The following is a 23,581-nucleotide window of genomic DNA, read 5'->3' on the forward strand; positions in this document are numbered from 1 at the left end:
TTGGTCTCAAGCCAGATACACCACCAAGTACTAAATGCAAGAACACGATGACTGATAACTAATCAACAAGTTTCAGAATCAGATAGAGAAGGGCTCCAAAATTAACATTTGAATTGCAACGCAACCCAGAGATAAAGACACAATGACCAATTGCGCCATGTCTCACTTTGTACTTCAGGATGGCAAGCGTCACTGAAAGAGACGAGTTTCATTACACATTCTTCCAAAGAAGACTTTGACCAATTACTGTGTTTTGGCAAGCCTGAGAAGAACTGGAGATGCATGGCGCAGATGAATGAAGCAGAAATTGGAGCACCTGCAATTGTTTCAGTTTGGTCTGCTCCTGTGGAATTGGTCTCAAGCCAGATACACCACCAAGTACTAAATGCAAGAACACGATGACTGATAACTAATCAACAAGTTTCAGAATCAGATAAAGAAGGGCTCCAAAATTAAAGTTTGAATTTCAAAGGAACCTAGAGATGAAAGAACAAAGACCAATTGCCCCGTGTCTAACTTTCTACTTCACGGTGGCCAGCATCACGGAAAGAGACAAGTCACACTGCACCTTCTTCCAATGAAGACTTTGACCCGTTACTGTGTTTTCACCAGCCTGAGAAGAACCGGAGATGGATGGTGCAGATGTACGAAGCAGAAGTTGGAGCAACTGCGCTTGTTTTAGTTTGCCCTGCCCCTGTGGAACTAGTCTCAAGCCAGAAACACCACCAAGTAGCAAATGCAAGAACACGATGAGGATGGGATTCGAACCCATGCGTGTAGAACACAATGGATTAGCAGTCCATCACCTTAACCACTCGGTCACCTCATCACTTTCTTAACAACCGATCTCAGGGCAACGGGAGTGACCTGTATCTGTATCCGTATGTTTCACTGACAATAGTATCGTTGCCCAGGTTCTTCAGGTTGAAGGGGAATTAGCTCAAGTGGTAGAGCGCTCGCTGCGCAAAGGCTGGTGCCCAATCTTTGAGCTTCCCCGCACACGCGAGAGCGGCGGGAAATCCGCCGCGCTGGCGGCGGCGTCGCCGGACGGTAATCGGAGGCGGCCCGGGGGGCATTTAAGAACGTTGTTGTGTACGGATTAGCGAAAATGTATTTGCCACGGGCTGTGTCGAACCAGCGACCCTGGACTCGAAGTGCCGGATGTGCGCGGCGTCGTCCTGACGTCATCTTACCGAGATCTATCCGTCACGTGGTCCTTCCTCCTTTCACTTTAGGGCACAATCTGAATGTGTTCTAATGCGAAAGATCAGCTTGTTTACGTTGATAACTGGATAGCAGTTTACCTCTTAGATAAAATATTTTCCGTTTGATTTGCTTTTCATTCATTAGAATGGCTCTTTATTGTCATAGAAAATAATTAGACCACAGTTGATCTCTACAATTTAATGTTTAATGCTCAGTATTAGTTTGTATTACTTGACAAATATGTTGTTTAGCCATCTAGATGTATACAATGGTTTTATTTGTCATGCCAATAGAAAAGGAGCACTTTCGCCTCCTTTGTTATTATATTAAAAAGTGCAACTTATTTGCATGCACAAGCCTTTGAAACCTTGGCATCAATGAGTCAGTATTTACAAAACATCATGCAAGACATAAGACACTTGCCTTAATGAACACTTGGGTAAAAAAAAACAATATATACACAGGAAAAAGGATAATAGAATGACACTTTATTGGGATAAATGGGTTCACATATTTACAGTTTATTCTACATTATTTACAAGTGTGTCCATCCAGATTTTTGTTAAGGGGGCGGGTTTCGCAGTTCTTTCTGCTGGCGCTGCTCATTCAGCCACACTTCTAAAGATTTGCCTCCTGACGAATTGAGGCAAAAGGTGGCCCTGCCAAAGCGGCTGTGTCCAAACTCCTTAATTTTGGGTTGCCCACACTTTGAGCACTTGTTAACTGCCACTTCGCGGACATATCTTCTTTTCTGGACTCCACTGGCTTCCTGTTCTGCCCTGCGCCGCTTGTTCCTCACTGTGAGACGGGACACAGGAGCCACAGGGGCAACAGGAGTTTGAGCCTGGACAGGGGCGGCTAGGGACCAACCAGGGTTTAAAACAATGATCTGAGGCGGCAATGCAGGAGCTGGGAGAGCAAGAGGAGCAGGAGGATGTGCTGGAGCGATGGGCCGGACGACAGTGGCACTAGCAGGCTGTCTACCCGGCCGCAACTTAGGAGCCTGTCCCGCCCTGTTTGGAGGAAGGACGAACTCGTGCTGGGGCCCTGATGTGGAGGGAGGCTTCTCCATCCTTTCCCGTGGAGCAGGAAGCTGTGAGCTGGCCACAGCGATGCGGTCCTCACAAGCAAGGCCTTGGGAAAGGACACTTCGCTCCTGAGAGTTCTCCCGTCGATTAAACCTGCAGCCATAAAATGTAAACATTACAAATGACCGCTAAACTTTTTACATAAATGTCAATATAAAAAACATTGTGCTTACCACTGAGTGAGAGTCCTCTGATTCAGCAGGAAAAGTTGAAGAGAGGTGGCCTCCATCAGGGTGTGGCAGTTCAGCACCACGTCTCGGATGTGGTGGTAGTCATTGAGTACTTTGGTCCAACGAGGAAGGCGGACTCCATCCTTTTTACTTGGAGACTTGTGTAGTGCACACAGCTTGACGCACATAGTCTCAACTAAGCGGCTTGAGCTGGGCCACTGAGCTGGCCCTCCTGGATGACCAATCAGGCACTTCTTCACACTGTCCACACCCGGTGTCGTTCCTGCGTTCTTCGGGGCCTTGTAGCGTCCGTGGACAAGCTTGGGCTGGTGTCTGGGCTGGTAGTGGATCCTCCGCTTGTCCCCTTCAGGTAGAGCAGTCCACAAGAGGATGACCTCGCTGACCTGCTGCTCGTCCAGGTAGCGTGCCTGACGGAGGGACACCAGGTATTCAGCCAAGTCCTGGACCTTATCCCAGCCAGGTACGCCATCAGGTCCAAGAATTGGAGCCTGCGTAGTAGAAATATCAAAATGAATCAACAAATGATATTAAATTAATGAAAATTACTTGTAAATACTGAAGGGAAATTCAATACAACACTCAGCATGTCAAAGCAAATAGAGACTAATAATGATCAGTCAACTCACAAGAGTCTGGTCTGCAGCACTGGACCCAGCAGATGTGGCAGGATCAGAGGCAGCACTAGGCTCGTCAGGGTGCTGAAGAGGACGCTGCAGGGGGGAGGGCACACGACGCTGGGAAGGGGACTTCGGTGGAGGCAGCCCTTGACTGGATGTGGATGGCTGTGGGACAGTCTCGATGGTGTCATAGAGGACAGGCACCGTCAAGTCAATAGGTTCCTCCTCCAGAAAACCTTCGTCCTGCACCTCCTCATCGTCCATCTGCTCCACCAGTCGATCCTCATCCTCCGGGTTTTCCATGTCAGTAAGGGATTTACCAGTCTGACTGTACAGGTACTCAATGCCTAGAAGCTCCCCTGCATAAACACATATACACACACACACACAGAAAAAAAAGATCAATCAATTGTTTGAAATAATGTATTAAATATTAAAATTTAACATTAAATACATTTATTCAATACATTTTATAAATGAAAACTTCTTTATACTTCATTACATTGTGAAGATGACATCTAATCTTTAATTCTTCATCAATAAAAATACTTTTGCTACAATTTTCCAAAAATGTCAGAGTTAACAAGAATTATTCTTGCCTGTGTAAACCCCCGGACGCTGGAAGCACTCGTCCAAGGACTTCTTCAGGACCTTGCGGCTGAGCCGGTCCATGGCCTCCCTCTCAGCACTGTCATAGGTCCTCAGCTCATGTTTTCCTGTCACTGCATGTTCCATTCTGTCCTGGTTCCAGCGCATCAGACCTTCCAGGAGATAGGCCTGGAAGTGAGCGTCACTGGCACTGGTCCCTGCAGGTTAAACAAAAAAATACATAGACTGTGTTAGGAGCAAAAACGATTTACTGTAATACAGCAGTATGCTTGAAAGTAAGTAATAACCCACCAGGGATGAAGCGGTTCAAATGGAGGTGGAAGGACTCCAATGAGGTGGAGCCACGAGCACAGCGATAGCAGCAGAGCTCCACACCACCTTTCTTCAGTGACCCCGTCTTCATGTACAGAGGGAAGCCCTCTGGGTCCTGAATACAAGCGATGTGCCTCTGCTGGTCTATCCAGATCTGTTGGATACGCTCGTGGTCCAGCAGTGGTACACCCAGAGTGTCCCTCCCCTTCTCGCTGTCCATCTCGTCAATTAGTGATTTAATCCTCCTAGTAGTCTCCTCCACGCCTCTGGTCCTCTTGCGGCAGTGCAGTTCCAACTCCTTCCTGCTGATCAGCTTGTCCAGGGCCTTCTCTGAGACTGGACCTGCTCCTCTGGCCCGCAGCTCCCCTTGTTTGGCCAGCCGAAGAGCAGTGACATCTTCTGGGTCCAGCTCAAAGATGCACCTGAAGAGTCGAGCCATGAAGATGCCGTAAAGCTGATGGGCTTCCGTGATGACGGCTGCAGCAAACCGCCTCATGAAGTGCCAGATGTCCAGATGCACTTGGAGCTCATCCCACTCAGCAAACTTGGTCCTGACCAGCGACTGTCCCTGTGCATGTGGAGTGCAGCAGTCTCTGTCCACATACAGGATAGCGGGTGGTGCCACTCCCGCTTCCCTGTACCTCCTCACCAGACCCGCTGCCATGGGCCGCAGTCCGTGCCCTTCTGCAGCCGTGAGCACTGACACCAGAATCTGGCCGTGTTCATTGCCCACGTTGGTGCACCAGCCAGCAGTGTTAGCAGCTGCTCCAGCCAGTTTTTTGGTAACCTATATGAAAAACATGTCAAATGAGCAACTATAACAAAAATAAAAGCATTCACATCATTTTTAAAACTCAGTTTTTTTACTTTACCTTTTTAGTGGAGTCCATCTTGAGGACAGAGCCAAAGACTGAGGTTATCTTGGCTTTGACCTCAGGTAGCCGTGAGAGGACGTCCCTGGCGTACACAGACAACAGCCACTTGGGTTTTGGAAGGGCTGGGAGTGGCGGGGGTGCAGAGAAAACTGGAGGCTCAGTCATGGAGGAGTCGGCGAAGGGCTCGCAGGCAGTGAGGTACTCCAGCGTGCACCGTGTCCACGCTGCACTGTGCTCTTCTTGCAGCTTTCTGTAAAGCTGCGTGACACTGTTGCCCTGGGTCCGCTCCCGCATCATTATGACCACACGGTGATCACACGAGTACCTACAGAGAGTCGTATCATTCTGGTCAATGTCGCATTTTATTGTTTAACATTATTAAAGCAATGCCTTCTATTTTATACACCACAAGCACATTATAGTACATTGCTCTTATTCTTGATAATTCATACCTGTATGTCAGAATGGCGGGGAATTTTCTACGGTGCCCCATGTCGAGCTGTGCCAGGATGTCGTCAGACCAGGCCGGGTACTTCTTCTTGCATCCTTTGCACTCCAGGTACTCCGTGGCCATGTCATACCACCCATCTATGTCCAGGACCTTGCGAACAGTGCGATAAAGGCCAGCGGCTGTCAGCCTGTGGTTATTGCAGGCTGGCTGGACACAGACGAGTGGAATGGACCACATCTTCAGCGGCATCCAGAGAAACAGAGGGCGACAGAAGAAGACGTCAGGAGAGGCAGGAGGCTGGGTGAAGACATTCGGCGGCTGAGGGGGATACCACCAGAATACAGGATTGGGCATCAACTCCAGCTTCCCTGTATTTGTGTTGGCCCTGAACAGAGCCTTCCTAATCCAGTCCTGCTGGAATGAAGGAAGCTGCTCCTTCCAGTGTCTCGGCAGCTCTGCAGGTGGCTGGGACACAGGAGTCCACACCACTGGAGGAGCAGGGGCTGGGGCTGGAACTGGCGCAGCAGTGCCTGGAGCGTAAAAAGAAAGCGTTAGTTTCATGGAGATTGCGAATGAAACTATGATTGGGATAAACAATGATATAAAAACAGTTCACATACATACACCTTTAAATATCATTTTTTCTTTGACTGGGGACTGGCGCATGCCAAGTGCCAGTTATCTGTATAAATAAAGAAATACATCAAGAAATACATCAAGAAATACATATAATTACAAAATATTAACACAAAATTGTTTATAAAACATTGTTTGAGATTTACGTACTTTGAGAAAGTTGTTCCTCTGCTTGTGAGGCCACTACCACCATCTCCTGGTCATCTACCTGGTCAAAAAAATCCCCAGCAGCACTATCTGTAAAAACATAGAACACAAAGCATGAAGCAAATGTCACCATCACACCTGCACACATCGACCTGCACTAGATGCTCACCACAGGTAAAGAGCCGTCTTCGGGCTGCGCGCTGAGACGGAGATGGGCAACGTGGCTCTGCAGCTGTTGTTCAAAACAAGATGCTTTTTTAGATACACATATATAGGAATAACTTTAATACCTGCACATCATCTGAATACTTACAGGGTTTGGCTGGACTCATTAGCTTCTTTGCCAGCTGTGAAGCAGACAGATGTGTCCCACCAGCCAACAGGCCCTTCACAGAGGCAGCTACGTGTTGCCTTCTTTGAGTTGCAGCAGGCGGAGCAGAGGCAGCAGTGGTGGGGACATGAGCTGGAGCCTCTCTCTTCAGCACGTATGCCTGGAAGAGGGCCATGTTGGTGTTGGGCCTGGCCTTTGCCTTCTTCAGGTAGGAAATGAAAGACTGAGCCTCCTTGCTTGGGTCTTCATACACCTCCTTCATGGACCTGCCCTTGAAGACACCAAACTCGACCATCAGATGTCCCGTGTCCCCCGTCCTCTGGGCCTCCTGCCGCATTGCCTGTTTTTTCTGGTACACCTCCACAGCCTCCCCCACGTCCCTGATCCGAGAGGTGTAGCTGAGGAACAGATGCTTACTGGCTGACAGCGGGTTGTCCCTCTCCTCTTCCCCCATACTGCTGCACGCCAGATACACTGCATACCCCAGTGAGTTCTCCAGCAGCCACCGGAACCTCTGGCCCTGGTGTTTACCAAACTGGATCCTGCAGTGAGCCAGAACAAGGAACTGGTCACCAGGATCCCCTCCATTCTGTCTCACAAAGGCAGTGGCCTCGGACAGAACCTCCTCCTTACACCTGGCTCTGGATCTCCCTGCCCCCGCAACCTCACTCCTGTTTGCCTCCTCAGTCGGCCCCATGAGGAGTTGACCCTGAGGAGTTTTGCGCAAAACGGGGTATGCATACATATTCTGAAAGGAAACAACCATAAACATTAAAAGATATTATTTGAAATCATAAATCAAAACACTTAATTTATATTTCTTTTATACTCAGCAAAGAATTTACAAATAATCAATTGCGGACGTCCAGTTGGGGGATACAACCACACCTTGGATCGGTATGGTTTTCATTAGGGAACTTTGATTAGTTTTGTGGGCTTTTTTGGGGTGAGGGTGGAACCCTCATTTTAAGGAGGGGGGTGTCACGGCCCTGCCCTGCCTGGTATGGGTGGCTCCCTAATCAGGCAGAGGCCAGGTGATTTGATTGAAGGCACCTGGGCTTAAAAGGCCTGGGTGCCAGGCTAATCTTTCTCTCTGCTCTCCCCTCCAGGTTGGTTGTTGGTTTTCCTTGGTTGTGTTGGGACTTTAGTTAAAGATTCCCACATACATATCCATTTGCATCCATACCTAGCAGACACCACTGACTTTACACCCATACACACACCTTCATTGTTTATTATGTTGTTTAAATCTTATGTTGAATAAATCATTCAATTGGCCCATACTCTTGTCTCGGCTCCCCTCATTTTGTTATGTGCTTGGCATGTGACACCATCCAAATATGCTGGGATCTAAAATGCTCACAGGAAATCTCCATTACACTGCCCAAACATCCACACGTGCTTCCACAGCATGACCGATTAACTCCCATGAGCCCACCCATCACTCCAATCCGATGACATCACTGTACTTGTTTCCGTCCATCAGCGCCTCTCTTTGGCCCCATCTGTCACTACAATCTCAACCTGCAAATCAAATTAAAACCGTCATCAACCAAAGGCAGCGCCGTTTCCTTTACACAAGACATACCAATACAGCCAGCCTTCGGCCAATTCCCAAATCATCACTACCCTCTATAAAAGAAAATTATCTGAAATTGGCGTTATTCAATTCCCGATCGATTAATCAATAACAAAACTCACACTCTTAATGAATTCATAAAAGAAAAGAACCTAGACATTTTCTGCCTCGCCGAACCTGGCAAAAACCATTAGAATATCTTTCCCTTAATCAATTGCCTGGTACACCAGACTCACACAGCAAACAGACAGTGGAGTGGACCAATCAGCAACGGGCAGACGTGACGTTAGTAAAATGGCGAGAGCAGGACGAGGGACTTGCGCGCGGAAGTAAACATACGAAGAGAGCGGAGTTCATTCGACATGGCTAGCGCGAGACAGACTGTTGTCAATGACTCGTGTCGATGTGTTTTTGGTAATTTAAAACTGATTTTACCGTGGATTGGAACATATTCTCGGCTCTCCCGTTCACCATCTGTGCAGTTGAAGAGACGACTTTCGACGCGCAAGAGTGACGTTGCGCGTGAAGAACACGTCACGCAAATAAACGAATCTGATTTGTCGATTGATTTTGTATCTGCTCGAAAGGCCGTTAATGGGATGGTTCCCAGACTATTTCTCTCAGTGTTTGAAAAATACAGGGAGAATAGTCTGGCAGAGCCAGGCAATTAATCAAACCACTCCCACTGGATTCACATACCTTGATAAACCCCGCACCATGGGCCGAGGAGGTTGTCAGGGAAGCTCAAGTTTGAACTCCGAGACAAGTATCAACAGATAACAAAATGAGAATAATGAATCAGACAGCCAAGGATTGCCTGCTTCGAAGACTTTATAAACATGATATATCACGGGTACAAAATGATATGACTCAGCTAGCTTAGATCACTCAGAAAGTACGAAGCTGTACAATAGAAGCTGGACATTTATACTGTTGAAAAGGGCGGTGCCAAAGCGCCCCATGAAACGAAACTTTACCCAGAAACAAAACTCATCATCTCACAAGCCTTGGTATTTTTCCATACAAAAACATCTTTGAGCTGAGACCTTGAACACCGGCGCCGGGTGGAACGAAGATAAGAAAACAGTCCTCCCTTGGATTAATTCAGGGCATGTTGAAAAACAACGGAACTTAACAGTCCATATTTGGGCATATGGTGATACTCGTCAAGGCCATGAGAAGGCACACTCAGAAATATTACAACAGATTATTAGAACAATGATACTATATGCTATAATGTTCTCATGCAAGCATAACAAATGGATACAAAATATGAAATGTATAATGGTTGTGTTTTAAGCATAAATAAAATTCACAGAGGTGGCATTGCTATCATCTACAGGAAAACTATCAAGACAACTGCCATCCCAATTCCGTCCGTCCCCTCATTTGAACACCTTGTCTTTAAACTCTCCGGCCCATGTCCTCTGGTTACTGCTATTATTTGCCGCCCCCCCCAAACCACACCCCTCTTTTATTTCTGACCTGACTGACGTGCTGACCCAGTTATTTGCCATTTCTCCATCAATTCTCCTCCTGGGTGATTTTAATCTGCATATTGACGACACTAACAATAAAATGGCCGCTGAATTCCTTGAGCTTCTACAATGTCTAAATTTCACTCAGCATATTAACTTTCCCACACACAACATCCTGGACCTAGTCTGCTCCTCCAATCTAAAAATCCAGCAGTTAAACAGCTACAACCTTCACATCTCCAATCATTTGGTAATCACTATGGACATTGACTATCCCCGGAACGAAACAAAACCGTATCATAACCTTCAGAAATCTTAAATGCATTTCTCCCACAGCCTTATCAGCCTCACTCACTGAGTATCTATCTACCTCGCCTGCCCCGCCACCTAACGACCCCACAGTGCTGGTAAATTACTATAACACCATACTCTCCTCCTGCCTAAATCAGCATGCCCCTCTCAAAACAAAAACAATTTCCTTTACACACTCTGCCCCTTGGTACACGCCCACACTCCGCTTGCTGAAAACCCAGAAAAGACAACTTGAAAGACTCCATAAGAAAACCGGCCTAAAAGCTCATCTAATAGCATACAAGGACCATCTACAGCAATATAAAGAAGTAATCAACACCGCCCGGACCACCCGCTACGCCAACATTATCCACTCCTTCTCCAGCAATTCCAAGGCTCTTTTTTCCGCCATAAACTCATTGCTCAAGCCCCATGACTACACCTCTGCTTCATTCACTCCAGAAGTGTCAGTTATTTCTTTCATTTTTCAAAACAAAAATAGACAACATCTACAACAACCTAAAAACCTCAAAGATCCATCCCAATGTTTCACTTACCCCTCCGTCCTTCCTACCATCTGCCTCTATGCTCACTCCGATCAAGAAACTCACTCAACTTCCTCCAATATCAGCCACTTAGCTTACTTCCATAATGTCTGGAATGAAAACTGCCACCTGCACCCTAGATCCCATTCCCTGTTCTAATAAAAGACTGTCTCCCCGTAATCTCCTCACTTATTACCGACATCATCAACACCTCCCTCTGCTCTGGCACTAACCCCCAAACTCTCAAAATGGCCGCCATCACTCTCATCTTAAAGAAATCTGGTCTAGACCCCGATAAACCGAGCAATTAACTCCCCACCTCCAATCTCCCTTTTCTGTTAAAGTGCCTGTGACACGAAAAAGCATGTTTATTTCATAATACACGCGGTATTTTATGCCCCTGAATGATATGGACCGCTTGGATGTGTGTGGAAGCGATCGCTATATTTATTTAGTTTTTTGAATCCCGCGCCATGAAAATGAGTGACTTCCGGCTTCGGTCTCTCATTGAGGAGGAGGGCGCTGTGACGTGTACGGTAGAAGACGTTCTCTTCACTATACAGTGTACTGTTGTGTATGAGGACGAAGGATTCAGCTGATTTTGCGGATTAATACTTTTATTTTTTGCATCACGCCAGCCAAACGGCTGCAGAAAAATCATTTTGTATGCGGGAGAGGCGTATGCGCCTTTTTGGAGTTTCAAAATGTTCCCATTCACCGTGGATATTTACTGTGGGACCATTGGACTTACAAGGAAGTGAGTAAACATCTTGTTTTGTATTATGTCAAATACGAATACAGTGATTACAAAGTAAACACTATAAAATTCCTTTAAATAAAGGACTACTTACGTTTGATCATTGATAGGCATGTAAAAAGCTATCCTCATGTTCATTAGCAGTTAGCTGTTAGCACGTTAGCTGCACAACAACTCCAGCCACCCTCCTCCAGGGAACGAACTGTAAATTGCTCTCCGCCGGGCGGTTTGCCGATCCACAAAGAAACTCGACAACCGGGTCATCATGTCAAATAATCCAGGCTAGTTATGTGTGATTTTCCACTTCGAAGACTTTGAAACGTCCCTCGGTTCGGGTTAGCATGTCGGCTAGCTGTCACTCCTTCTGGTCTGTTTACATTCTCCGAAGCCGGGGAAGGGAAATTACATATGTCCGATTTAGGTGTCATAAAATATCGTTCGGGAGGTGTGACAGTAAAGGTGAAGTCGACTGTTTTGACCATTATGGAGTAATTTTGCCATGTCGTCTTGAATAAATGGATTTTTATTATTTTATATTCCATTTAGCACAAGATTGTTATTTGTCATGACCATGCCATTTATTTAGCAATTGGGGAAAGTACTTGGGTAAAAAGACTATCCTGTAAAAATATTGAAGTAAAGAGACAGAAACAATGACATTTTGCCGCTCTCTTCGTCGCGTTTTCCTCATTGTGAATAGTTCCCCCTCGACGGGCTGACTGGTCCTTCTCAAGCCATTTATATAGCTATTGGGGAAAAATACTTGGATAAAAAGAATATCCTGTAAAAATATTGGGAGTAGAGAGACTGAAACAATGACATTTTGCGGCTCTCTTCGTCGCATTTTCCTTGTTCTGAACAATTCCCCCTCAATAGGCTGAATAGTAAAACCGATGAGCCCAGTCTACCGCTGACGTCATCCACCTGTTGGGGACGCTAAAGCCCTATAATGGTAGGCGTGGCTAACCGGCAGATTAAAAGACTAATTTCTCGTCATCTGCGCTTTGCTAAATTGTTGTATATAGTCGAATCGTCTCAAAATATGATTCTAATTCACATAATAATGCCATTTAAGACTTTTTTTCTGGTGTCATATGCTCTTTAAGAAATAGTTCTAGTTTTAAAATAGTGTTTTAGTAATTGTTAAGGGTGAAAAGTTACAGTATTTATTGAAAGTCGTTTAATTCATATTGAGAATTATTTGTTTGTAAATATTTGTATAGTAATTGCTTTGGTTACCACTAGTCTCGCGAGATTTGCGTGGCGCGAGTTACAGCGAGACCTACTCTCGCCCAGACAAAAAAGGACTTTCATTAAACCACACGCAGCAGCAGAGAGTTGACAAGCTGCATAAAAAGAAACAGGTGCTAGCTGCACAAGGTATTTTTGTTATATTTCTGTATGTTGCAATGTGTTTGTAACTGTTATTAATTGGACTATTGTTTTGTAAAGCTTTGTATGCACACGAGTCCGCGTTCACTCGCCCAGGACCTCCAAAGTGGCAGGCGGCCACGAGGTTAGCTTCGTTTTCTGTTTAGCACGTTACCTTTTTTGTTTAAGTGTCTAAGCTTTATTTGTACATCTTTTAGTTTTCACGGCATTCGAAGGCATTTCACAGAAAAGCAATAAAGTGCCCGTCTTTGAGAATCCGTGCCCTGTGATGTCATTTTGGAAGCTACAGTGAAAACTCGCCCAGCCCAGCGCCGGTGAGAAGCTCATTAAGACGACGACGCCAGCTGCGGTAAAAGACGGTACCAAAGTGCACCAGCAGAGGGAGCCAGTACCAAAGTTATCGCTCACAAGCAGCCAAGCATCACATTAACAACGTTAATTATCAAGGGAGTAAAGTAGAAATTATTAAAGGACTGTGTTAAGAGTAGAATATAAGTGAATAAATCAAGTTTAGGTGTTCACTATAAGTTTCTACAGCACATTCGTCAAAGGTTAATTAAATTCTACCATACTTAAAGGTGATGTTAAATTGTTGAATTGTGAAAATTGTGTGTGTTTGTCAAGGCTCAAATTATCTAAGTTAGAAATTTACAAAAAGCGTGTATGCAAAAGTGAAGTGTAATACTGGTACAAATATTAAGTAACATTGATCCCAAAGTATTAAGGTTGTACGATAGGTGTTTTGAAATTCAAACATAGTGTTGACTAAGATTTAACCAAATTTACAAAATGACTGACAAAGACAATGAAGAGTGCTGTGCTTCACAATTCAATGAAGCTAATGAAGATGACGCAGCACAAACTACAGAACAAGAAACTCTTCGTAGAAGTGAAAGAGTAAGAATGTTAACCGAAAAAGGTAAAGGCCTTCAAGAGGAGAAGCTGAAAGCCCTCCATCACAGCTATGCAATCGCATTTGAAAGGTGGCGATACCAGGCAAGACTTAGCAAAATAATGCTAAGGAAGGAAGCTTCAGAAAGTGAACTAAAGGAGCTTATTTTCAATATAAATACCACGTGTAAAGCTGTGCAATGTGCTAATGAACAAATACGTCAAATGCTGAGTCCTGAAGCTGACATAAGGCAAAAAGTAGACGTTTGCACATCACTCTCTGAATTTATTGTCAGAAAGGCACAAGGATGGCTAGAAGGAAATGAAGATGATGAGCCCTGGCCAGATGTTTGTTCATGTTTAGGGTCTGTAAGTTCAAAATCTAAATCACGAAGCTCTAAAGGTAGTTCAGGTCAATCATACTCGCAAACAATTAAAAGACTGGAAGCAGAGGCTGATGCAGCAGCATCTGAAGAAATGTTGGCAGTAATGATGGAACAAGAGAACGAAACAGCTGAGCTACAAAAATTGGAACGTGAGAATTTGGAAAGGCAGCAAGCAATGGAAGAGCAGCGCAGAAGGATAGAACGATTGGAGGAAGTCAAAAAACTCAAAGCAGCTAAAGCTCGTGTGAGGATATATGATGAAGCCGAAAGTAGTGCTGAAAGTCAAAGTATATTCGAGAGCATTAAAGGGAGTAAACCTCAAGCAATCGCTATCACGCCAAGCATTCCCACTCAAGCCGCATATGTCTCACACAATCAACAAAATCCAGGCATACAACCTACAGCCATCACAAGTCAAACACTCAAGGCTACAAGTCCACCATTCATCCCTCAAAGCACACAAGTTCAAATGATTCCAGCACAAACTCAGCCAAACACAGATCTAGTTGGCATTCTAGCTAAAGCAATAAATGCTAATCGTCTTCCAACTCCAGAACCTACATTGTTCACTGGAGACCCACTCAAGTTCAAGGACTGGCAATTGTCATTTGAAACCTTGATTGAAAGAAAAAATATTCCCAAAAATGAACGACTGTACTACCTCAGGAAGTATCTTGGTGGAGCTGCAAAAAGAGCAGTTGAAGGATTCCTCCTGGTAGGCACAGATGAAGCAAATGACTCAGCTTGGAAAATGCTAGAGAAACGGTTTGGAGATTTATTCACTATAGGGAAGTGTTTTAGAGACAGGCTTTATGGTTGGTCAAAAATAAGTTCTAAGGATGGAAGTGAATTGAGAGAATTTTCTGATTTCCTCGTGAATTGCGAAGCTGCGATGCCACACATTAAGGCATTAGAAGTGCTCAATGACTGTATGGAAATTCAGAAGCTTTTGCTGAAACTTCCAGATTGGTTGACTACCAGATGGAACACAGACTGTCTTCATTGGAACGTCGACTCAGAAAGGACGAGAAATACTGTAAAGACTACGTCAAGTTTATGGAGGACATCATAACCCGTGGAGACGCAGAAAGAGTCCCAGAACAAGAACTGGCTAACAAAGCAGCGTGGTATATCCCACACCACGGGGTTTACCACCACCACAAGCCCGAAAAGATCCGCGTGGTTTTTGATTGTTCAGCACGCTTTCAGGAAACTTCCCTCAACGATCACCTTCTCACAGGACCAGACCTCACCAACACACTGGTCGGAGTGTTGTGCCGATTCAGAAAGGGTCCTATCACCATCATGTGTGACGTGGAGAGAATGTTTCACCAATTTCACGTTGTCAAAGAACACCAAGACTACCTTAGGTTTCTCTGGTGGAACAAAGGCGATTTGAACTCCAAGCCTTCAGCATACAGGATGACTGTGCACCTTTTTGGGGCAGCCTCATCTCCAGGATGCTGTAACTTCGGACTCAAACATCTCGCAGCACAAGGCAGAGGCAAGTTCTGCAAAGAGACAATCAAGTTCATTCAAAGAGGCTTTTATGTTGACGATGGACTTGTTAGTGTCAAGTCAACAGCCGAGGCTATCCAACTAGTTGAAGAGTCAAGAGCTCTCTGTAAAACAGGCAATCTCCATTTGCATAAGTTTGTGTCTAATAACAAAGAAGTACTTGCGGCAATTCCCCAAGTAGAACAAGCTCAAGCAAAGGATCAAGACATTGCTCTTGGAGAACCACACATTGAACGTGCACTCGGAGTACAATGGTGTGTCGAAGTAGATGAATTCCTTTTCAAAGTCCAAGTCAAAGACAACCCATTGACAAGGAGAGGGGTGCTCTCGACAGTCGCTTCAGTCTATGACCCCCTTGGGTTTGTTGCGCCGTTCATATTGATAGGAAAGAAAATACTCCAAAGATTGTGCAAAGAAAGGCTAATTGGGACGATGATCTCCCAGACTACATTCGACCACAATGGGAAACATGGTTAAGAGATCTGCCCAAACTAGCAGCTCTAAAGATACCAAGAAGCTACTCACAAGACACTGATATAGCGCAGTACGAGTTGCATAACTTCTCAGACGCGAGTCTCGAAGGTTATGGTTCATGTTCGTACCTCAGAGCAATAAGCAAAGAAGGAAAAATCAGTTGTTCACTCGTAATCGGTAAAGCGAGAGTTACGCCCACTAAACAGACAACTATCCCAAGGCTCGAATTGTCATCAGCCGTGACTTCAGTTCGAAATGCAGACTTAATCAAAGGAGAACTGGAAATTGAAAATCTGAACGAATTCTATTGGACAGATTCACAAGTGGTATTGGCATACATAAACAACGATGCAAAAAGATTCCACACATTCGTGGCAAACAGGATTCAAAGGATAAAACAAAGCACAAGTCCTGAACTCTGGCAACATGTCAGCTCAGAGAACAACCCAGCTGATCACGCCTCAAGAGGCTTAAGCGCAATCCAGCTGAAAGATTCAAACTGGCTGAAAGGACCTGATTTCCTTTGGAAACAAGATCTTCCAGTCCAGCAGGAAATGGTGGGAGAAGTTGATGAGACTGATCCAGAAGTTCGTAAATGTCATACATTCATGGTAGAGTCAACAGAAGCTAACCCACTGCTAGAACGTTTAAAGAAATTTTCTGATTGGTCAAGAGCAGTGAAGGCCATTACTAGACTGAAGAGATTCATCAAAGAGTACAAAAGCATTCAACAAAGAACAAACAAAGTCACAGATCTTGAAGAGAGAAAAGACACAGTTTTCATCATCAAATTGGTGCAAAGAGAAGCTTTTGCTGAAGAAATAAAGAACATCAGATCTCACAAAGAAAATTTCCTGCCCAAGCACAACAGACTAAAGCAGCTGAACGCTTTCTTGGACAAGTCAGAAGTTCTCAGGGTTGGAGGAAGATTATCTCAATCAGCCTTACACTACAACGTCAAGCATCCTGCAATTCTTCCCAAAGAGTCACACGTGTCATCCCTACTCGTCAAACACCATCATGAGCGTGTACATCACCAAGGAAGGGGTATGACTACAAATGAATTGCGTGCAAACGGAATATGGATTCTAGGATGTGGAAATGCTGTTTCTTCGCACATCTACCGCTGTGTTAAGTGTAGAAGATACAGAAAGGCCACAAACGTCCAACAGATGGCGGATTTGCCAGAAGTGAGAACAGAAACGGCGCCTCCTTTCACCTATAGTGGCGTTGATTGTTTCGGCCCATTCATAGTGAAGGAAGGAAGAAAAGAAATAAAAAAATATGGACTATTGTTCACATGTTTGTGTTCACGAGCTGTGCACATTGAAACACTCGATGACTTATCAACAGACGCTTTCATGAATGCTCTTCGAACTCTGATCGCCATAAGAGGTCCTGTCCGACAACTGAGATGCGACCAAGGGACAAACTTTATGGGAGCTAGAAGAGAATTTATGGAATTAATGAAGAACATGGATCAAGAACCACAAAGAGCCATTGGTTGCGAATTTGTGATGAATGTTCCGACAGCTAGCCATATGGGAGGCATCTGGGAACGCCAAATTCGAACAGTGCGACGTATCCTAGCAACAATGTTAGACAAGTCCGTAAACAGGCTTGACACAAGTAGCCTAAGAACACTTTTTTATGAAACAATGGCAATCATCAACAGTCGCCCATTAAGTGTTGAACATCTTAACGATCCCACAAGTCTGGAACCACTAACTCCTAATCACATATTGACCATGAAGTCTTCAGTTATTCTACCACCTCCAGGACAGTTTTGCAAAGAAGACTTGTACTTGAACAAAAGATGGAAAAGGGTCCAGTTTCTGGCAAATGAATTTTGGCAAAGATGGAGGCGAGAATATCTGTTGAATCTCCAACAACGACAGAAATGGCAGAAAGTTTCACGAAACCTGCAAGTCAACGATATTGTGATACTAGAGGATGATAACGCTCCAAGATGCACATGGAAACTAGCTCAAGTGACAGAGACATTTGAAAGTCCAGATGGCAAAGTTCGAAAGGTTAGGTTGAAGACCAGTGAGACTACCTTTGACAAAGGAAAACCACTGACGAGACTAATATACCTGGACAGACCAATACACAAAGTTGTGACTTTACTTGAGACTGACACACAAACTAAATCAGACTCAAACCCAAACAAGGACACTTGAAGAAAATCACATTGAAAAACAATGAGTGAGTCCGCGTTCACTCGCCCAGGACCTCCAAAGTGGCAGGCGGCCACGAGGTTAGCTTCGTTTTCTGTTTAGCACGTTACCTTTTTTGTTTAAGTGTCTAAGCTTTATTTGTACATCTTTTAGTTTTCACGGCATTCGAAGGCATTTCACAGAAAAGCAATAAAGTGCCCGTCTTTGAGAAACCGTACCCTGTGATGTCATTTTGGAAGCTACAATATATATCACTTTTTGGTGGGAGTATATCAATAACCTTTTGGGCTACAGACTATCGCTATATATCATCTTTTCTATATATTGTCACACCTCTAGACATGCATCCTGTTTGTTTAGCCTCTTCAAGTATGAGAGATAGATTGACATTCCGAAACACTGAAGGACTAGACCATTTACACACTACTACACTATTTACAACACTAATAGCTCACTTGATTTCTGATTGAATTAGAAGCAATTTTCCAAACATTTATTTTAATGCAGTAGAAAATGTTATCCTCTGCCATTGACATCCCTAGTCCATTACACATACATAATATAAATGCAATTTTAGTTTTGTTTAAAACAAAAGTAAACAATGATGATCGACAGGAGCAAATTTTTGACTAAGTTGTTGCCTCATCAGGACACCAGATAGATTATATCTTTTTGGTGTCCTGTATTTTTTGGCTGAACATGAAAATACTGCATTTTTTTTTTTTTTTCTGATACTAGGGTTTGCCTTATTCCGTGGTGCGGTTGTGTCTATAACACTGGCGTATTATCATGACATATCTAACAAGATACTTTTTATTGTGATCTGTAGGTGACCTGGCGGTATACCACAGTGCGATGCTGAAGTACACCCAAAAGAGGCTCCACTTTGTCTATAACTCCATGAAGGCAAGGACACTGATGTCTGTTATGGACCACAATGAAAATGTCGGGCGCCAGCAACAGAGGAACGCCGATGGTAGGCTTACTCATACGTCATTGACCAAATTGAAATCTGTCAACATTTGTCCCATTACAATTGCACTCCACCTTTCTTATCGTGTACATATCTCTATCAAATTTACTCTGTTAGGCACTTTGAAATACAGCTTGGAGTTTCCAAAGCGAACAAAAAGATGGGTTGCCCGGAGCTGTTACGAGCCAACAACGCAGACATTCAGAGAGAATTTGGTGGATCGTGTCCTGGAAAGACGGCAGGATTCATCATTGAAGTTTGCTGAGCCAGACTTCTTTTTCAAGCCTCCAACTACTATTCCACCGAACGTTGCAAACATCGAAAGGCCTGACAAAGAAAAAGTTAATTTTACAACATGTCAGTCGATTTAAAAAATAATTAGGCAGACATTTTCCTTTTTTTTTTTTTTTTTTTTTTAATATTTTAGAATGTAGATATTTTTGAATGTACGACAATAAAAAAAAAAACACACACATATTGTATAATTTGTGAAATGTGAAAGTTTTAAAAGATAAAAAGTTTCTGGGTATGGAGGAAATGGTATGAAAAGGTATGTAGGTAAGTTGTACTTAGAAAAATTGCATAGCATCTTCAGCTTCCCTAAAACCGTTGTAGTTCTCACTGACAAAAGGGTACTTCTCACGGATGCAGGAGACGACACACGATGGAAGAACACGTCGCTGGCCTCTTCCCAGATGTTCGCCTTTCAACGCCCACTCAAGAACAACCCTATATACCACCAATCAGAGTTGCATAAAACAAAACCATAATAGAGGGTGATTCAACAAGAAAGTTCAAAATCATCATGTTATAGATCAACAGTATATAATAAAAAGTTACAGAACTCTAGATTATTTAGCAATATACATTTTAAATATACCCAACAAATAAGCAGCACTTGACTATAAGCAGCAGGATTCAAAATGAGGGGAAAAAGAAGCGACTTATAGTCCGCAAGTTACGTAACTTCAAGTGCTCAAAGGTGCCCATCACCGGCACTTGTAATACATGAAATGATACTTGAAGTTATGTTCAACACATTTGCCTATGTCAGGGTTTTATGTTTTTCATTTTTGACATATCCCGTGATGATTTAGGCACATTCTCGTAAATAATTGCCATACAGCTACTGCTTTTGATAATGACATCATGCTTTTACGCTCACAATGCATTACAGTTGAGATTATATAGCTGCTTACCTGAAGGAGAATGAAGCTTAGAGTATACCATAGGTAGTTTTATTATGAGACCATTACGAATATTCGCCCAGCGGCATGCAGGAATCCACTTAGCTCAATGATAGCTGTCCATTTGGGCCTGCTGGCCTTGGTTTTTTCTTCCAGTTGATCTTGTGAACGAAGAAAAAAAGTTTCTAGAACACCTTTGTTGATAAGTGGTAAAAAGTCTTCATGTTCACTTATGCATCGAAATGCTTTTTCTTCGTTGTCAGTTTGCAGCGATATATTAAGTTCATGAAAACTCGTGTCCAGCTCCAATTGTAGCAATTGTTCATCAACCAATTGCCATTCCCTGCAGCAAAAATAGTCAACATCTGTTGGCATTGGGATGCATTTTTTGCAACGACACCACCAGTCTACTGTTGTCCTAACTGGGGGTGTCGAAGGCTGCGGCAGCTTCTGTGGGATCTGTGCTTGTCAGTCTTCGATTTTCCTCCATGTCTTTCAGTTGTTGGTCTGTATATTCCGGCTCGAACTGATATGGTGAAATGTTTACAAAACTAGCCATGTCTTGGTCAGAATAAGCTACAGTTAGTCGGGTTATTGATTTGGAGGCGGGAAGTTGCGTCGTTGCCACAAAAAAAAAAAAAAAAAAAAAAAAAATCAGCGGTGAACAGACCAACGTGATATCCCTCCGCCCTGAGTGCCCGGCGCTCGTTCTCTGCAAAGCAACTGAATTACTAATGTTGCTCTTCATACTGCAGTTATAGACATGCAATGGTAAGTTTTAATAACTTTATCCTGAAAACATAGCCAACACTACTGATTGCATGCATCACCGGTGATTCACCTGCGTGCATACAGTGCCTTGCAAAAGTATTCGGCCCCCTTGAACCTTGCAACCTTTCGCCACATTTCAGGCTTCAAACATAAAGATATAAAATTTTAATTTTTTGTCAAGAATCAACAACAATCGTCGTGAACAGTCGTGAAGTGGAACAAAATTCATTGGATAATTTAAACTTTTTTAACAAATAAAAAACTGAAAAGTGGGGCGTGCAATATTATTCGGCCCCCTTGCGTTAATACTTTGTAGCGCCACCTTTTGCTCCAATTACAGCTGCAAGTCGCTTGGGGTATGTTTCTATCAGTTTTGCACATCGAGAGACTGACATTCTTGCCCATTCTTCCTTGCAAAACAGCTCGAGCTCAGTGAGGTTGGATGGAGAGTGTTTGTGAACAGCAGTCTTCAGCTCTTTCCACAGATTCTCGATTGGATTCAGGTCTGGACTTTGACTTGGCCATTCTAACACCTGGATACGTTTATTTTTTAACCATTCCATTGTAGATTTGGCTTTATGTTTTGGATCATTGTCCTGTTGGAAGATAAATCTCCGTCCCAGTCTCAGGTCTTGTGCAGATACCAACAGGTTTTCTTCCAGAATGTTCCTGTATTTGGCTGCATCCATCTTCCCGTCAATTTTAACCATCTTCCCTGTCCCTGCTGAAGAAAAGCAGGCCCAAATCATGATGCTGCCACCACCATGTTTGACAGTGGGGATGGTGTGTTCAGGGTGATGAGCTGTGTCGCTTTTACGCCAAACATATCGTTTTGCATTGTGGCCAAAAAGTTCAATTTTGGTTTCATCTGACCAGAGCACCTTCTTCCACATGTTTGGTGTGTCTCCCAGGTGGCTTGTGGCAAACTTTAAACGAGACTTTTTATGGATATCTTTGAGAAATGGCTGTCTTCTTGCCACTCTTCCATAAAGGCCAGATTTGTGCAGTGTACGACTGATTGTTGTCCTATGGACAGACTCTCCCACCTCAGCTGTAGATCTCTGCAGTTCATCCAGAGTGATCATGGGCCTCTTGGCTGCATCTCTGATCAGTTTTCTCCTTGTTTGAGAAGAAAGTTTGGAAGGACGGCCGGGTCTTGGTAGATTTGCAGTGGTCTGATGCTCCTTCCATTTCAATATGATGGCTTGCACAGTGCTCCTTGAGATGTTTAAAGCTTGGGAAATCTTTTTGTATCCAAATCCGGCTTTAAACTTCTCCACAACAGTATCTCGGACCTGCCTGGTGTGTTCCTTGGTTTTCATAATGCTCTCTGCACTTTAAACAGAACCCTGAGACTATCACAGAGCAGGTGCATTTATACGGAGACTTGATTACACACAGGTGGATTCTATTTATCATCATCGGTCATTTAGGACAACATTGGATAATTCAGAGATCCTCACTGAACTTCTGGAGTGAGTTTGCTGCACTGAAAGTAAAGGGGCCGAATAATATTGCACGCCCCACTTTTCAGTTTTTTATTTGTTAAAAAAGTTTAAATTATTGAATAAATGTTGTTGTACTTCACGATTGTGTCCCACTTGTTGTTGATTCTTGACAAAAAAATTAAATTTCATATCTTTATGTTTGAAGCCTGAAATGTGGCGAAAGGTTGCAAGATTCAAGGGGGCCGAATACTTTTGCAAGGCACTGTATGTTTTTTTTATTGGTATGCTAATTGGGCACATTGACTTGCATTAGCATAGCCACTCCGGAGCCCTGGAAAATAATATATAACTAACAAACGCTACGTAATATTTTGAAATCTACTCCACTGACGAATTAACCCCCCTCTAACTCGAAGATTAAGTCTGATGTCAAAAAATCAGAACTTCCCCTTTAAAGCTGGGCTCAGACATGCTTTGCCACAATCTGGTTGCTTCATCGCGCAGATCTGCTCCACATGCATGGTTACTGGTGATCTCTTGGAGTGTGGATAGCTCATCATATGATTTCAGAATGACAGAGACTGTAAATTAGAGAAAACAAAATGCAATTTTTTTCAGTTGGAGGAGTTATTCACACAATAAAGCTTCATCATAATCATTTTAATCAGACCAAATTAACATACCTGTAGCAAAATGACCACTCCATTGTTGTTCCAATAGGCGGTTGAGTGTCTCTCCTTTGTAGAGAATGGCAACAGTTGGTTTTCTGCAGAACTTGTATAGCATATTGCACACACTGAAGGAGTCCGTAAGAGCCTTTTCAACTGCCAGGGCATGAATGACCACCAAATTCAGTTAATGATTATAACAGTGGACAAATGGTATCTCTCTGTCCAGTTTTTGCTGAGGCAGTTTCTGAACCCCTCCATGTTTACCCGACATTAGCGAGGCACCATCGTACATCTGACTGAGGATTTTCTCAGTGCTCAGTCCAGCCTTGGTCAGTTCTCTGATGATGGTGTCAGTCAGTGAAAGTGCATCTCCCTGGTCAGCAGTGGCTATTGTAAGGAGTCGCTCAATTGGTTCACACTGTTCATTCACTCATTACCATCTTTAGCTTTCTTCAGCAGTCTCTTTACAATCTGAACCCCCTTTTTCCGCTTGTCCGTTAGCTTGTGGGTAAAGAGGGCTTGAGGTGACATGCTGGAATCCATATTGCTTTGAAAAATCCTTAAACTCCGCACAGTC

At 43.8% G+C, this 23,581-nt stretch overlaps 2 protein-coding genes, 1 long non-coding RNA gene and 1 other non-coding gene across 5 annotated transcripts; 1 reads left to right on the forward strand and 3 right to left on the reverse strand.

Annotated features, from left to right (window-relative positions):
• Positions 1–747: 747 nt before the first annotated feature.
• On the reverse strand, positions 748–829 carry trnas-gcu (transfer RNA serine (anticodon GCU)). The gene has a single exon. It is a non-coding gene; the product is annotated as a tRNA-Ser (tRNA).
• Positions 830–1,717: 888 nt separating this feature from the next.
• On the reverse strand, positions 1,718–3,455 carry LOC130919501 (uncharacterized). Its single transcript, XM_057842276.1, has 3 exons — positions 3,112–3,455; positions 2,468–2,973; positions 1,718–2,387 (listed from the first exon to the last, which is right to left on the reverse strand). Exons 1-3 carry the CDS (start codon positions 3,403–3,405, stop codon positions 1,769–1,771), a joined length of 1,419 nt encoding a protein of 472 aa, XP_057698259.1. The 5' UTR covers positions 3,406–3,455; the 3' UTR covers positions 1,718–1,768.
• A 226-nt stretch (positions 3,456–3,681) lies between these two features.
• LOC130919016 (uncharacterized) lies at positions 3,682–6,339 on the reverse strand. The gene is made up of 7 exons (XM_057841382.1): positions 6,302–6,339; positions 6,136–6,222; positions 5,970–6,031; positions 5,351–5,879; positions 4,896–5,223; positions 4,003–4,810; positions 3,682–3,908 (listed from the first exon to the last, which is right to left on the reverse strand). Exons 3-7 carry the CDS (start codon positions 6,013–6,015, stop codon positions 3,682–3,684), a joined length of 1,938 nt encoding a protein of 645 aa, XP_057697365.1. The 5' UTR covers positions 6,016–6,031; positions 6,136–6,222; positions 6,302–6,339.
• Positions 6,340–12,416: 6,077 nt separating this feature from the next.
• LOC130918477 (uncharacterized) lies at positions 12,417–19,372 on the forward strand. Of its 2 annotated transcripts, none has more exons than XR_009063762.1 (5): positions 12,417–12,493; positions 12,566–12,629; positions 12,703–12,864; positions 18,784–18,930; positions 19,045–19,372. It is a non-coding gene; the product is annotated as an uncharacterized LOC130918477 (long non-coding RNA). The 2 variants fall into 2 exon arrangements; XR_009063763.1 differs by having other exon boundaries at positions 12,703–12,854.
• Positions 19,373–23,581: the final 4,209 nt, after the last annotated feature.

This window comes from Corythoichthys intestinalis, chromosome 7, assembly GCF_030265065.1.
Source record: "Corythoichthys intestinalis isolate RoL2023-P3 chromosome 7, ASM3026506v1, whole genome shotgun sequence".
Taxonomy (NCBI): domain Eukaryota; kingdom Metazoa; phylum Chordata; class Actinopteri; order Syngnathiformes; family Syngnathidae; genus Corythoichthys; species Corythoichthys intestinalis.